This window comes from Rhinolophus sinicus, chromosome 6, assembly GCF_057876585.1.
Source record: "Rhinolophus sinicus isolate RSI-liver-muscle chromosome 6, RSI-T2T, whole genome shotgun sequence".
Lineage (NCBI taxonomy): Eukaryota > Metazoa > Chordata > Mammalia > Chiroptera > Rhinolophidae > Rhinolophus > Rhinolophus sinicus.
In genome coordinates, this window is record NC_142506.1 from 2,788,415 (window position 1) to 2,802,893 (window position 14,479).

Below are 14,479 nucleotides of genomic sequence, written 5' to 3' on the forward strand. Positions count from 1 at the left end.
TGAAGAGTTTCAACAGCATTTACACACATGAGGTCTTTAAGGGTGATTTGTTGTCTCTTTGCTGACAAGTCTACATTCCACAGTGGCACACATTTATTTATTCTTTTATGGAAGAAATGTTTTACGTGCTAGGTATTCATCACTCTAGATGTGGGGGACACTGCAGTGAAGAAAGGAGAAGAAATTCTTGTCCTCACGGTGTTTATGTTCCACTCTGCGGCGACCTCTCTTGATTTATACCCTCTACTTCTAAGCCTCATACTTGGTCCTTTCAAATCCCACCTCTGAAGAAATCAAGTTACCCTGTTATTAAGTAACTCCATTTTCTTGTCAGTGGTGTTGGACTCTTCATGCCTATTTTATAGGGTCTTTATGAGGTTGGAAGGAGGTAATGGACGACCAGGCATCAGCAGAGCCTGGCATACAACACTTAGCATTCCTAATGTTGGTCCATGGTGGGTCCATATTTAATATTTAAATATGTTGGTCCGTATTTAATTTTATTCTCTGGGCTTGCAGGTTTCTTAGTAGCAAATATGCTATTTTTTAAAACAACAACTTGGTTTTGTTCTAAGAACAGTGGAATGCCCCCAAAACTCCTCTCCCAACTGAAATGCTCCAAATCACCCCCACCCCCACAAACCCACACTTCAGAGGACCTTTCTTCACTCTTTCTTCCCTGTTCTCTTTTATCCCTCCCTTCAGGATTTGGGCATGCTCCAAACTCCATCCCAGGTGAAATGCCCCAGTCCCCATATGACATTTCTTCACTGCTTCTCCCTTGTTCTTCGCTTTCCTTCCCTGCAGGTTATGGTCATGCCCCCAAACCACTCCTAACATAAACTCCCCACGCCCCCCCAACTGAAACACTCTCAACCCCCTCCCCACTGAAATGCCCCCAATCCACCCCCCCCACCCAAACCTCACAGGACCTCTCACTCATACTCCGTTTTCTCACCCCCCCCCCCAGGTTATGGGCACGCTGCCCCCGGCACGGACGCAGGCAAGGCCTTCTGCATGTTCTACGCCGTGCTGGGCATCCCGCTGACGCTGGTCATGTTCCAGAGCCTCGGCGAGCGGATGAACACCTTTGTGCGCTACCTCCTGAAGCGCATCAAGAAGTGCTGCGGCGCGCACAACACGGAGGTGTCCATGGAGAACATGGTGACCGTGGGCTTCTTCTCCTGCATGGGGACCCTGTGCATCGGCGCAGCCGCCTTCTCCCAGTGCGAGGAGTGGAGCTTCTTCCACGCCTACTACTACTGCTTCATCACGTTGACGACTATTGGGTTCGGGGACTACGTGGCCCTGCAGACCAAGGGCGCCCTGCAAAAGAAGCCGCTCTACGTGGCCTTTAGCTTTATGTATATCCTGGTGGGGCTGACGGTCATCGGGGCCTTCCTCAACCTGGTGGTCCTCAGGTTCTTGACCATGAACAGCGAGGACGAGCGGCGGGACGCCGAGGAGAGGGCGTCCCTTGCCGGAAACCGAAACAGCATGGTCATCCACATCCCCGAGGAGGCGCGGCAGGGCCGCTCCCGCTACAAGGCGGACGTGGCGGACCTGCAGTCCGTGTGCTCCTGCACGTGCTACCGGCCGCAGGAATACGGTGGCCGCTCGGCGGCACAGCAGAACTCCTTCAGCGCGAAGCTCGCCCCCCAGTACTTCCACTCCATCTCTTACAAGATCGAAGAGATCTCACCAAGCACATTAAAAAACAGCCTCTTTCCATCCCCCATCAGCTCCATTTCTCCTGGGTTACACAGCTTTACTGACCACCACAGGCTGATGAGACGGCGGAAGTCCATTTAGGGTGTGGGGAGGCAAAAACAAACAGAAAAGTCATTTGTCACGTTAAGTTCCATGGGCCCAACTAGTTTTTTCTTCCTTATTTATTAATTATCCTTTATTATTGTTACCATTATGATTATTGCTTTCCCTCCTTCTTTCTTGGTTTCATTTCTTCCCCACCTTTCCAGCGAGACAGAGCCGGCCAAAGGGAAAAGAAAGGCCCGTCCTCCTCTGAAACTCGCATCTACGCATGAAGCATGGATTTCTTCCTTCTCAGCAACGTATGCCTTACATTTCTCCCCGGCCTGCCCCATCTCAGGGGTGGCTTTCCCATGACAGGTGTGAGACCAAGACCATGAGACAGAGCTGAGAGGATACGCAACCCAAAGCTGCACACCAGGCTGAGAGCCTTCAAGCGCCCACCCACAGTGGTGTCCCTGACCTAACTTCTTTCCCTTTTCCTCCCCAAGGAGTGGGTGGCCGTGTGTGTGTGTGTGTGTGTGTGTGTGTGTGTACACGTGTGTGTGGTATGAGTGTGTGCATGAGTGCACACACAAGTGTGCTTCTGTGTGTATGTGTATCATGTGACACAACGGAAAGTATCAGGTATTCATTTCTTTTCCATCACACAATTTTGTTCATAGCTTGCTTTCAGCTGCCAAACAAAACCGGAAAACAAAACCCACGAGGTTTTTGATTTATCGTCTTACCAAATCAAGCATGTTCCATAAGCAGACTTTATCCCAGATGTGTCATGACCATATTTTTAAAATGCTAGGTTCTAAATTATATTAACTTCTTTTTAGGGGGTGGGTGGGCAAGAAGACATGGATCATTTTAGCTTGCCAGTTCAAAAATTTTTTAAAAGCATGCACTTTGTTAAACTGGTATGCGTTAACACACACACAAAAAAACAAAACTAGCAATGGAATAATCAAAAGCCAATGATAATATTAATTTATTGAAGACATTTTTAATTTTATCATCTCCAGTTCCAACAATTTACCATGCAACTGGAAGTATCAGGGTAAACTGGAAAATTGTTGGAACAGCAAAATACCTATTTTATTATTTCCCTCTTATTTATAGGATGAAAATTATGGTGATTTATGCAGCATCTACCTGCATGAATAAGAATTACAGTTTGGGATGCGTGGATGAGAATGGGTATTAGTAGGTGGATGTGGTTTCTTTTCCTAATTAAAAAAAAAGACAGGGCATTCCTCATTTAAAATGTATCCCTATATGTATTTCAAGAAAGATGGTCTCTTATCACATTTGATTTGTAAATAAGGGAAAGTTCATGTTGGTCTCAGGAAGAGTTTAGAGGCAGGGAGCTGCGTCTTGGCCTGCTGGGAACTTGTCAATCTCAGGGGACAATTTTTCTGAGTAGTGGAGAAATTCCTTCCCCCTCTCACCAAGGTTATGACCCAAAAGGGAAGGCCTGCTAATCTCCTGGGGGACAGTTAGGCTACACATGGCACATTGGAGGCCCCTTTAATGACAGGAAGCGAGGAAAGTCTGATCTCCAAATTCACAGAGGGGACTTACATTTCCCTTGTCACCGTCCCTACCATTTCTAAAAATCCTCCTCCTCGTACTCCTTTTTCATAAATGGGAAGTTCATGGCTCCTGGATGGAAACAGGCTTTGGCTGTGCTGCTCAGAGGGAGGAGGGGCGGTCCCAGTGGGATCTTCCAGAATGGAGGGTTTGCTCTCCAGGAAGAGTAAACCTAGAAGATTTCTTAAAGGCGATGGCACCAGACGCTGCCAGTCCCAAGCATTTGGGCCATTGGATTGAAACACAGCATTCAAGATTCCTCTGAAAAAGCGTGCACGTTAATGGTACATCCCTATTGAAAATGGCCCCTTCGTGCAGAACACAGGTCCTAAGGAAGGAGCCTGGGAACCTCAGATTCTCTAGGCCAAAGTGGACAGTTACCAGTCTCCAAGGTCTGTATCGATTCCCTTGTCTTTAAGGGTGTTTTGTTGTTGTTTTTGTTGGTTTATTTTAAAATTAGGGCTCTAAAGTCTTTGCAGAGACTAGAAATAGTTGCTGTTTAAGTTTTTTGTTTTCTCTTGGAAGAGATTGTTGGCTATAGAGGATCATAGGTGCAAAAATACTAATGCATATCTGCAGAGTGCTTCATGCTTTGGAAGAGGCTGCTTGAAATAAGGGTAGGGTTTCTCCCAAAAAACCTTTGTAAGATTTGCCCTCAAATGTGTGTGTGTGTGAAAATCTTTGATCTATAGAAGAAACTGAGGCACAAAGAGGATGAGTGATTTGCTCAATGTCACAGATCTGGTCCTTGACAGAAGTGAGAGACTAGTCTTACCTGGACCCCAGAAGGTCCAAGGAGCTGACCCCACCACACCATGGCACCGTAATTCAGCCCTCAGATGAGGGAGCTTGCTTCTCTTTCTCCACGGGTAAATGCACCAGGCCCTTGGAGCCAGTCAGAGGAACACCAGCTCAACTTGTCATTAAGGACTGGTCCCCCACTAAGATGCAAAATGGTCATGAAGTGGCCTCCTCCTGCTTAAGTCCTACCGGTGCTCGGGGGCCCCTCCCTGCCCAGGGAGCTATAGATAACATTCCATATTCTCTATTTCCACAGAGCTGACTCTACTTTGGAGGATTGAGGATTGTAGGGCAAAGTCTGTTTGTGTGATCACCACAGACTTAAGTATCTGAAACCAATCGGAATTTGTCTTTGTTCTGTATCCCCCCTGCTCTCTTGCCCTTTGCTACCAGTTCAGCCCTCTGAAGGACAATCACTGAGTCTTCTGAAGTACAACATTCTTGTTTATGCTCAAAGTGTTCAGGAGGTGGAGGTGAACCCCTGTTTGCTTTCCTTGTGGCATCCGTCTTTTTCTCTAATGGTCTGTTGCCCAGCATGGTACCTGGCCAAGGAGTTCTCTAGGCACCTCGATGAGGTGCTTTCTTGGGGGCACAGAGGCAAGTGTCTCCAGAGTTTTTCTCTGGTGGTAAAATGAGACTGGGCCACCTCTACAGCGTGGCCACCTGAGACCTGCTCACCCCATCAGCATTAGAATCCTCAAAAGCTAGGAGGAAGCTCAGTCTGAGTCAGCTCACTATGCTCCCTCATTTTCAGGGGGGATAATGACGTCCAGAAAGGGTGAACACATATCTAAGGTCACTCGACCAGAACAGGTCTCCCCCTTTCTTCTCCTTCTGCTGTTTTCCTGGCTGCTTGATCACTGCTGCTGCTTACATGCTCTGAGCCATTTTGTTTTTTACGCAGTAGTGAACCAACCTGTCTGAGTTTTGAGATACCTGGTTAGCGTCAGAGCTGGGATCAGATCTCTTTCCATCTGCACCCTTCCGTCCTGAAACCCAGGCAGCAGCCCTTTCAGCACAGAGGGCTGCCTGGTGCTGGAAATTTAAATGGTCTCTCTGAAGTGTCTGCCGTGCTCCTGCTGTGCGTCACCAGTTATGAGGGGGGTGTCCAGGCTTCAGCATCATCACAGTAGATCGTTTGCAGCCCAGGAACCCCCACTGGGTCCCTAATCTTTCCAGAAGAGGAAGCAAATGGATGCAGACTGCTGCCCAGGGGCCCTTCTTTGCAGGTGCTCATTAAAACCTATCCATAAAAAAGGCAGAGATTGACTGCTAATCTGGGCTCACCGTTTGTTCTCTGCACACAGCTTTGAGTGGGAGAACATCTGGACAGTAACTCCAACCCACAGATAAGCCCAGGCAGGTCATTTTCTCTGTCTCATCCTTGTGGGTCCTGATTCCTAGTGACAATCACTGGCAGCTGGAAGCTGGACAGAACGGTTTGGACAGGAAGCTGGACAGGCTCTTGTCTGTGTGCCGTGAGTTGGAGAGGCAGCTAAGCGAGCAAAAAATGATCAAAAAGGAAAATCGCCATCACTGACGTTTATGGCCCCATCTGTCTAGCCAATCTTCTTTCTAAAATAATAAGCCTTAATTAAGATACTACTGGTCAAGGGCATCCACAGAGGTGCGAGGTCTGAGACCTGGAATGTGTCCATTCTATCAGGGCAATGGACGCCAACATCTGGGAACGCTCCAGTGAATCGAGGCTTTGCTTTGAAAGGGGTGTGACTTGGGGCCTGTCACGTGGAGGCCTGCTGCCTGGGGGTCTAAAGTGTGTTTCTTCCAGAGTCATGGTTCGTGTGGGACCCTAGAAGCATCCTTGGCAAGGAAAGGGGAGCAAGGCAGGGTCTGTGTCTACACAGCCTGCTTCACTGGGTCGCCTCCCTCAGCCGCGGTAGCTTCCACACCAACACAAGGAGAGAGGATTTATGAGCATTTAGCACAAAGTGAATTGGGCCTGGATGTCTGGTTACTGGGCACAGCTAAAGGCTGAGCCACCAAAAGAAAACCAAAAGTCATTTTGTTTGGCAGGGTGCTGGGAGCTGGGAAGATGGAGGCGGAACAAGCAGCGTCACCAAGAAAAATGGTGACATCATAGGAACCAAGGCCCTGTGCAACCCGGGTTCCCTAAAGCCCTGGGCATAAGTCCAGTTTATATGGTTTTTTCTCGACCACACTTTGGTCAAGGCTGCTGTTTCTGGGGGGGAAAAAATTATATTACCAAGATTCCCCACCCACCCACTTTGTTTGGGGAAAATTCCAGATTTACAGAAAAGCTGAAAGAATAGAATGATGAGCTTCTCTAGGACTTTCACCCAGACTCACCAGCCTCCAGTAAATTGCCGCACTGGCTGAGTCCTCTCCCAGCCTCCCCACCCCCACATTCACTCTGAAGGGTGATGTGTTGCCTGCACCTTACAGGTGGTTCAACCCAAGAAAAAATTATTGGTCTCCCAGGAACAAGAGCATCTTCTAGATAGCAGTGCCATTATGCCCCAAAGAAATGCAGCATTCATATAATATTTATTATCTAAAATACAACCCATCTTCTCATTTCCCCAATTATCCCAAAAATGTCCTCCAGAGATGTGTGTGTGTGTGTGTGAACCAGAGACAATCCAAGGTCACTCCCACACTGCTTGTCTGGTTGCCGCAGACCCCCCCAGTCTAGTACATTCTCTCTCACCACTTTTGTCTTTCATGGCATTTCCGTTTTGAAGAGTCTGCGCCATCTCTCTTGTGGGAAGCCCCACGATCTGCTTCTGTCCACTGGTTTCCTCAGGTTAAAGAATTTTAGGCAAGAAAACACTGGCCATGGCTAATGCCTTTGCTGTAGTTGGCTCTCTGGAGACCTCCGATTACCTCTCTCACTGTAGGTAAATAAGTCATATTAAAATGTCTCCTCTGTTAGAGACACGGACGCGTCAAGAGATGTGTCCACGAGTTCCTGGAGGCTGGGAATCCTTGTCAAAGCTGAGCGAGGCTCTGCTATTTCTGACTCTTCACGTGGGTCTCTTTTTTGTGCTGAACATCAGCAATCTGTCCCCCGAACACCTGTGGGGATAAGTCAGCTATAAATAGACACAAAGTGCAGAGAGATGCTTCCATCGACTGTAGAGCTGGCTAGCAGATGTAACCCAGTGGGGTGGTTGTAAGGGTCCCTGGAAGCCGGTTGGGGTACTTTGGCACCCGGTAGCTTCTCAGTGAGTGGCAATGATTGCCAAAGCCTTCCTACAATCAGTCATAAAAATGCAATTTGGTGTCCCGCAGTACCCTGGGCCGCTAAGGGCTGTATCCGTTGAGGTGTTTGTGCTGGTATGTTCCATGGCACAGCCTTCTCAGTTCTGATAACATAAAGCAGTCCTGCTGCTGTGGCTAATAGTTCATTTTGATCAAGAAAAGATGCCCATGCCCATCCCCGCCTCTGAGCCTTTGCCCGTGCTGTTCCTGCTAGGTGCAAGGTTGCCCTGCTCCTGCCCTGCATGCAGCTGGAGGTGGAGCATCTCACTCATGCTCCAAAAGCCTCTTCTGACCCTTTGCCCCCTGGTAGACTCAGTGATGCCCTCCTCTGGGCTGCCTCGGCCTCTCTATCACGGACAAACGCACTGGGAAGCAGACTCGAGGGCCCTGGCCTTGGGCGCTGCAAGTGCTAGGGCGGCACCGAAGGAGGGAACAAAGATAATCAGCATCCTAGCTTCTTGCCTAGTAGCCGCTCATCGCTGCTATCAAGGCCTGTCCTCACGTCAGTGTAGGCACGTCCCACCCCTGGAAACCAGTGCACATCGTGTGATGAAATCCCCTCACCCCATCCATCATTAGCCATTCAGTGGCACGTGCCTGGCCAAGTCGAGTGTACCATGTACAATAGGGCCACGAGCTGTCCACAGCTGGGCAGTTCCCGTAAGATGGGGAATGGGGACGTCTTCCAACTCCAGGGACATCCTTGGAGTGGGTGGGCCCTGTGATTGGAATGTCACCAGAAGCCAGGTCAGCTTCCACTGTTTTCTCGTGGAAGTGCTTCCAGTAGAGGCTGGACAGTGTGGGACCATGTGCAGTGAGGGACAGGGTCCCCCCGCCTTGGCTCTGCTCGTGCCCAGCATGAGCTTGGGGCCCTAGACAGAGGCAGGGGCAGACTCCTTGTCTCCATGGCACAGCCTGCTGGGTGGGAGCTGCTCAGATCGTGGCATCACACCCCTGAGACCAGCTTCTGCCATTCACAGGTGGGTGGTGGCCTTGCCTCTCTGAGCCTCAGCTTCCCCATTTTTACGCTGGAGATTATAAATGAACCCTGCGTACCGTACACAGTGGCTGTGAGCTCTACAGGTGATGACATTTCCTGGGCACCTGCTGCGGGCCCTGTGCTGTGCTAGTGTTCTCACACGTGTTGCATAAAGGCCTGACCAAGTTTCCTGGGGCCTTTGACTTGAAATCAAACTATGGAAAGGAAGTGATTGGGTCTGGTTGAGGAACTCACGTAGGGCTTCATGGAAGAAGTGGCTTTTGGTACTCTTTGAGGAGAGCCTTGGAGGAGCAATGCGCGCTGCTTTAGGCAGAGGCCAGGCGTGTGAAAAGGCACCGAGTGTGGAAGGGCAAGGAGCCCATCCTCCTCCCAGTGGTCGGTGGAATCCTGCCACAGAGCCGCACCCCGCACACGCTGCAGTGTAATTGTCAAGGCCCTTGACAAGCCTGTCACAATCTACATCATTTGGGCTATTCTGCTCCAGAACCTTCCATGGCCCCCCAGTGCCTGCACAGTAGGTTTATTTCTAGGTCCTTCACTCTAACAACCACAGCCTGAGTCCTGGGCTTCCAGTGAGGAGCTTTCCATCCGAATGTTCCTCCTGGGTCCTCCTCCGATCACAAAACTCTGAAAACAGAGCCTGGAGTGTCACCAAATTTCAGCTCTCTGCCGTCTTATGGTTTAGCTGGAGTTAAGTGGTTTTATTTTTGTTTTGTTTTCTCTGGTGGACGTTAGCGCTAATTTGCCTATGGGACTATTTCTTGGTCTTTCACCTAAGCATCTGGGGACCTGTTCCAAGAAGTCTTCTAAGAGTTTACCAAAGATTAACGTAACAAGAAAAATGTCGTGTAATTCTCGGGCTCATTTGGCATGAAGAATTCGCTGTTTCCTGCTCATCTCTAAGGACAGCAGACTTTGGGACTGCCTGTGACAAGGCCTCAGGGACTGACATGGCTAAGGCCTCGTGGGAGCCCAAGATGCTTGTGTGGGCACCTGCTCTTGTTCTGCGTCTCTGCTGGACTTGGGGCCTCTTGAGGGTCTGGAGCTGAGGACAGACAGGGTACTTTGAGTGAGGGTATCAGCAGAAGAGCCAGGGGTGTCTGCTGTCTTGGGGAGTGCTGGTGGCTCCAGGATGAAGGTTCATTGTCTGTTCTTAGACTTCTGTTCTTACTGGTGTGTCTGGTATGCACCAGGACTCAGTGCCAAGGTCACGGAGTGGCATCTCCTGTGCGGAGCTGAACCACAGTCATTGCAGTGTGGACTTGGATTCTCAGATGAAGGCTCTGGGCAGTGGAGGCTGAGGAGAGAGTGTGGCTGGATGGAGAAGTCCAGCCTTGGGAATGTGGCTTGAAGCAGGCCTCAAACCCTGGTTTTGTTATTTGCTGTGTGACCTAGGGCTAGTCACTTCACTTCTCTGGGCCTGAGTTTCTTCTCTTCCAGACAAAGGGGTTTGGCCAAGGTCCCAAGTTTCCAAGGCCCACTCCTGCCCCCAGTGTCTCCCCAAACACCTCCTATTGCCAGCAACTCTCTCCCATTTAGATTCTCTGTTTTAAAGATGGCATCGGGGTCTTTAATTAACCAACAGCTCTGTGCGGTGCATCTCTGCTTAGTTTCCTTGACAGGCTGTCCTACATCCTGACTGCATGAGGTGCCCTGTTCTGAAGGGAGAAAGCCTCGGCCCAGCCATGCGTGGATGGCTGATGAGGAGCCGCGGCCATCCTCATCTACAGAGCTCACCCTTACTTGCTAGAAGAGGGTTAGGACTCCCCAGGATTTACCTTCCGGTGAAACCCGACACCCAGCTTTGCCTTCCCACTCGCCTCTGCTCTTCCCTGCTGCGTCCTCTGCTTGTCCTTGTGTCAGGCTCTCTTTAACTTTGGGGAGGATGTCCCCCACCTACAGGAGCCTCAGACCCCAGCTGACTCAGGTCAACTGTCTGCCCTGCTGGGGTGCGAACCATGTCAGGATTCAAACTGCGTGCCGTGCAGCACTGTGCGGATGGAGAGGTCCCTTCCCTTTGCTCATCTACTCTGTGCTCAGTGTCCAGTGTCCCCCCGCTCAGGGTAAAGGGCCCAGCCATGGGGTGAAAGGCTTCTTCTGAACCCCCTCTGCAGTTTGTGCAGTATGACCTGGGCAGACCACCTCTCCTGGGAGGGAGAAGGGAGAACAGTTTAGAGGACGTCCGTGTTCCCACACATCAGCCCGGCGACCATGCCCCATCGCTCTGAGCCCTTGTCACCCCATCTGTGTAGAAAGGACAGGGAGGAGTGGGGTTGTCCCTGAGGGCTCGGGGCTGGAAGGCCCTGTCCTGTGGGTGCTGCCTGGGTTCTCTGACGCTCTGTGGGACACACCGGTTGGCAGGGAATTGGGGGGCCATGGCTTTGCTGCCAGCTGCCCTTCCCTGACTGGTGGGCCACTGGTCCCAGCACAGGCGGAATCAGGGCTGAGGGAGGACACCTTCGAGGGCCAGGTAACTTCTTCCTTGAGAAGCTTTTATGCTTCACATCTTCCTGTTACTCTTGGATCTTAGCTCCGGCCTCTCCGGAGGCTCCTGTCCTGCGTCTTGGAGACTCCTCGCGTCCAGAGAGCGGCTGCTCGTTGAGGAGGGTGGTCTGTGTGGTTCAGCGACAAGCCTTGGCCTTGCCTCTTCCAGCTCCTTAGCATTGGGTGGTGGAGGCCGCGGGGGCCTTGGTAAGCGCCCACGTGACTTCCCTCCTGTCCTCTTTGTAATTGGGCCGTGTGGCCTTGGACACATCACTTCTCAGCCTCTTGTACAGAGGATGAAATGGCCAGGTGAGAAGCAGGTATGTCTCAGGTGGGCCGGTGAAGACAAAAGGACATAAGGGTCATTATATATACTAGGCTTTTGGTTGGCATTTTGGGGGAGGGGCGGGTTTGCAGGCCAACTCCTCCCAGCCTAGGGTTCCTAAGCTGGGCCGGCCCCTCCATTCCCGGACATGTTTTTCAGGTACAGTTGTACTCCAGCCCTCCTACATCCAAAGAATCAGGTCTCTACCAGCTCCTCTGACCCTTCCATCTATGTTCCTCATTTATGGCCCTGGATCTCAGTTTCCAATGGACCAGATGCTTGGCGATAGTGAGGGTGGGACATTTTCCAGTGAGCCAAAGCCCACCTTTCCTAACTTTTGGAAAGCCCCAACTTTTCCTTAACCCGAGAGGACAAAGCAGCTCGGGCCCCGTCTGTGCATTATGGCCTGCCAATTGGCCCACTCATCCAGTAATTATTTAGAGCTTTGGGTACCTGCCATGAGCTAACCTGAGGAGGGCCCTTGTGGTACCCTGGGCCGTCGAGGACCCTGGCCTCCTCAGCCTGCAGTTCCAGAGGCCCACATGCTTCCCAGAGGCCCGAGGTCTAGAAGGAGTGTCTGATGGGCAGGTATTGGAACCAGAAAGCACCTTGGCAATTGCTGTATTTTCTTGAGCTGAATTTTAGAAGTTGTAGAAAAATAAGAAATCCAGTGAAAGGAAGAACACAATTGGTGGGAACCCAACGAAGCGGAACCCACAATTAACAAGACTTCTCTGTAATTTTATGGCTCCTCAGAAAAACACACCCTCCAGAAAAAGGCTAATTATATATGTTTATTTGGCCCACAAATAGCATTTTGACAGCCGTTGGGGGTGGGGGGGGGCTAGCAGGGGCCTCCAAAGGTCAGCTCAGTCCACCCTCTGCTTTATCAGAGATGTCCATGGAACAGATAATGCATTGGGTTAGGTAAATGGTTGGTGTTGTTGAGCGAAATTTGAACAGGAATATGGACTGACCCCAGCTGGACTAGCTGGGGCTCTCTCGTAGGTCCCGAAAGTGAGGGTCAGAGGGTTTGCAATTAAACAAACACAGGAGACACAGGCCAAGACACCAAACACCAAGTAGGTGTTGAAGCGCTGCATTAACAAGCGGGAAGGATTTCCTGTCGGCTCCCAGCAGGCCAGGGAATTGACGCTTCCTGTAAGAGGTACAATGTTTCACTTCAGCCAGTGGTGTACCCTTGTACCTCAAAACATTAAAGAGAAAAAAGGTGTCATTTGTGACCCCAGGCATAGAAGAAGCAAAGCTTGAATGAGTTATAAACTCACACCCGTGAATGAAAATGATTGGCACACACACACGCAGGGGGTTCATTCTGGGGGGAGGGGCATGGAGGTGCGGGCCCTCACGTATTCACTTGGGACGCGCGTGCATGGATGCGCTGACTGGGTAGCTTTGGGTCTTGGGGTTTTTTTTTTGTTGTTTGGGTCATTGCTGGACATTTTCATGACTGTGTGTGGGAAGACCTGGGTTTGTCCTGATGGGGGAGCTGCTGCTGCAGACCTTCCAGAACAATCCCTGGGGAGGGGGATGGAAATCAGGAATTTCTACCCGAAGCTGGGTGAGCTTGGCCACATTCCGGGAGGATGGAATGGTTTGTCCCAAGTTCCTAGCAGGGACCCACCTTCCCACGGTGGTGGGAGTTTGGGATTTGGACCACAGGCCCAACTGCGGTTGAGGCATCAGACCTTTGGTGGAAAGCTGCACCAGGTGTGGCAAAACCAGTGATTCCGACTGGACCACAGTGAACCAAATTCAAAGAAGCCTACTGTTACTGTCTGTTTTCCTTTGTCTATCTTCTCTGGCCTTCTCTGTCTGTGGAGAGGGCGCCTTCACAAATGGCCTTAGAATGCCGTTCTGAAGCTTAACAGAATGAGACAACCATCAAACGAATATCAGAGGTATTTATTCTCGCAGCTTATCTGAAGAATGAAAAAAAACAAAAACAAAACTGTATGACCAATGTTTACAAGTCCAAGTAGACATCCAGCCCATGTAAAATATGTAATTTATGCAAGAGATTGCATCTTTCTTTTGTAACGAATGCACTAAGCAACCCTGTATATATTTTACAATGTCTTTACAGAAAAAGGAAGAATCACTGTAGTGTTGTAAAATAATGCACTTTTCTAATTTTTTCATTAAAATCTCTATGGCACGTTTGCAAATGTGTCTTGGTCTTCCTTCACTAAGAAAGGGTGGGTGATAAGAGCCATGCTGACGCAGCCTCCCCCGGCGCCAGCCCTATTTGGAAGGCTTTCTAGAGTGAGGTGGACAGAGGCTGTCATGCAGCCCATCTGCTCTTTGCCTCACTGCAGGCAGACCCTGCCTTTCCCCGACAAATCCCTGCAAAGACCTCACTGGAACTGAGACCCGATTTGCTGATTTTCGTTTTTTTCCAGCAGAGGAATCTTAGTCCAAACATAAGACAACCTTTTTTGCCCTTTCTCACCTCTCTGTGTGTGGAAGAAGGAAAAGCAGGCAGATCAAGGTACTCTGAAGATAAAATCTGTTCCCACAACCTACAGGAGCTGCCTGAGTGTTAGGGGCCTCCTGAGCTGAGAGAGGCAGGCAGGGCACGGGGAACTGTCTGGGGCCACCAAGGAGAGAGCTTCCGGGGGTGGGGGGGCAGTGCTTCCAGCGTCATGCTCAGGCACAGGGCTCCTGCAACCCTACTGTGGGCCCCACACTCAGCTGGGCCCAGGATGGGGCCGAGCGTCTGCGCTTCTCACCAGGCCTCAGGTGATGCTGAGCTGATGAGGGGCTCACACCTGGAGGACTGCAGGCTGCTGTCCCAGCCCTGAGATGAGGGGACTCTGGACAAAAGCACATCATGACCGCGACGGAGCCCCACAAAGCCAGGCTCCCTCCTGCCTGTCTTGTAGGAAAGGTACCCGTTCCTGAAGCCCCTGCTGCCACTCGGCTCCATTCTGCTCCCTCTGGTGCTTCCCCAGAGGCTCAAACAGCAAACAGGCCTGACTGTGTAAGGACCTTAGCGCGTAACAACTTCTGCTGCATCACTACAGCCGTCCCCCTGAGAGAACACCCCATTTCTGGGGCTGGGTCCTCTACGGCAGGGGTGGGCACACTGTTTCTGGAAGGAGCCAGACAGTGCAATAGCCCAACTCGGCCTCTGCAGCAGGAAAGCAGCAGAGATCACACATGAACGAACAGGCGTGGCTGTGTCAGCAAAGGTTGTTTACGAGGAGAGGAGCTCAGATGTCATGTCATGTTCAGGGCCACCAAATGTTCTT

The 14,479-nt window shown here is 50.7% G+C and overlaps 1 protein-coding gene across 1 annotated transcript in view; it reads left to right on the plus strand.

The window, feature by feature from the left end:
* KCNK9 (potassium two pore domain channel subfamily K member 9) overlaps nt 1-13,393 on the plus strand; it is a 73,065-nt gene extending 59,672 nt beyond the window's left edge. Inside the window, exon 2 of the mRNA XM_019724397.3 lies at nt 971-13,393. Coding sequence (XP_019579956.2) covers nt 971-1,812 — 842 coding nt within the window. The 3' untranslated portion in view covers nt 1,813-13,393. The remainder of the gene's footprint in view (nt 1-970) is intronic.
* The last annotated feature ends 1,086 nt before the right edge of the window (nt 13,394-14,479 follow it).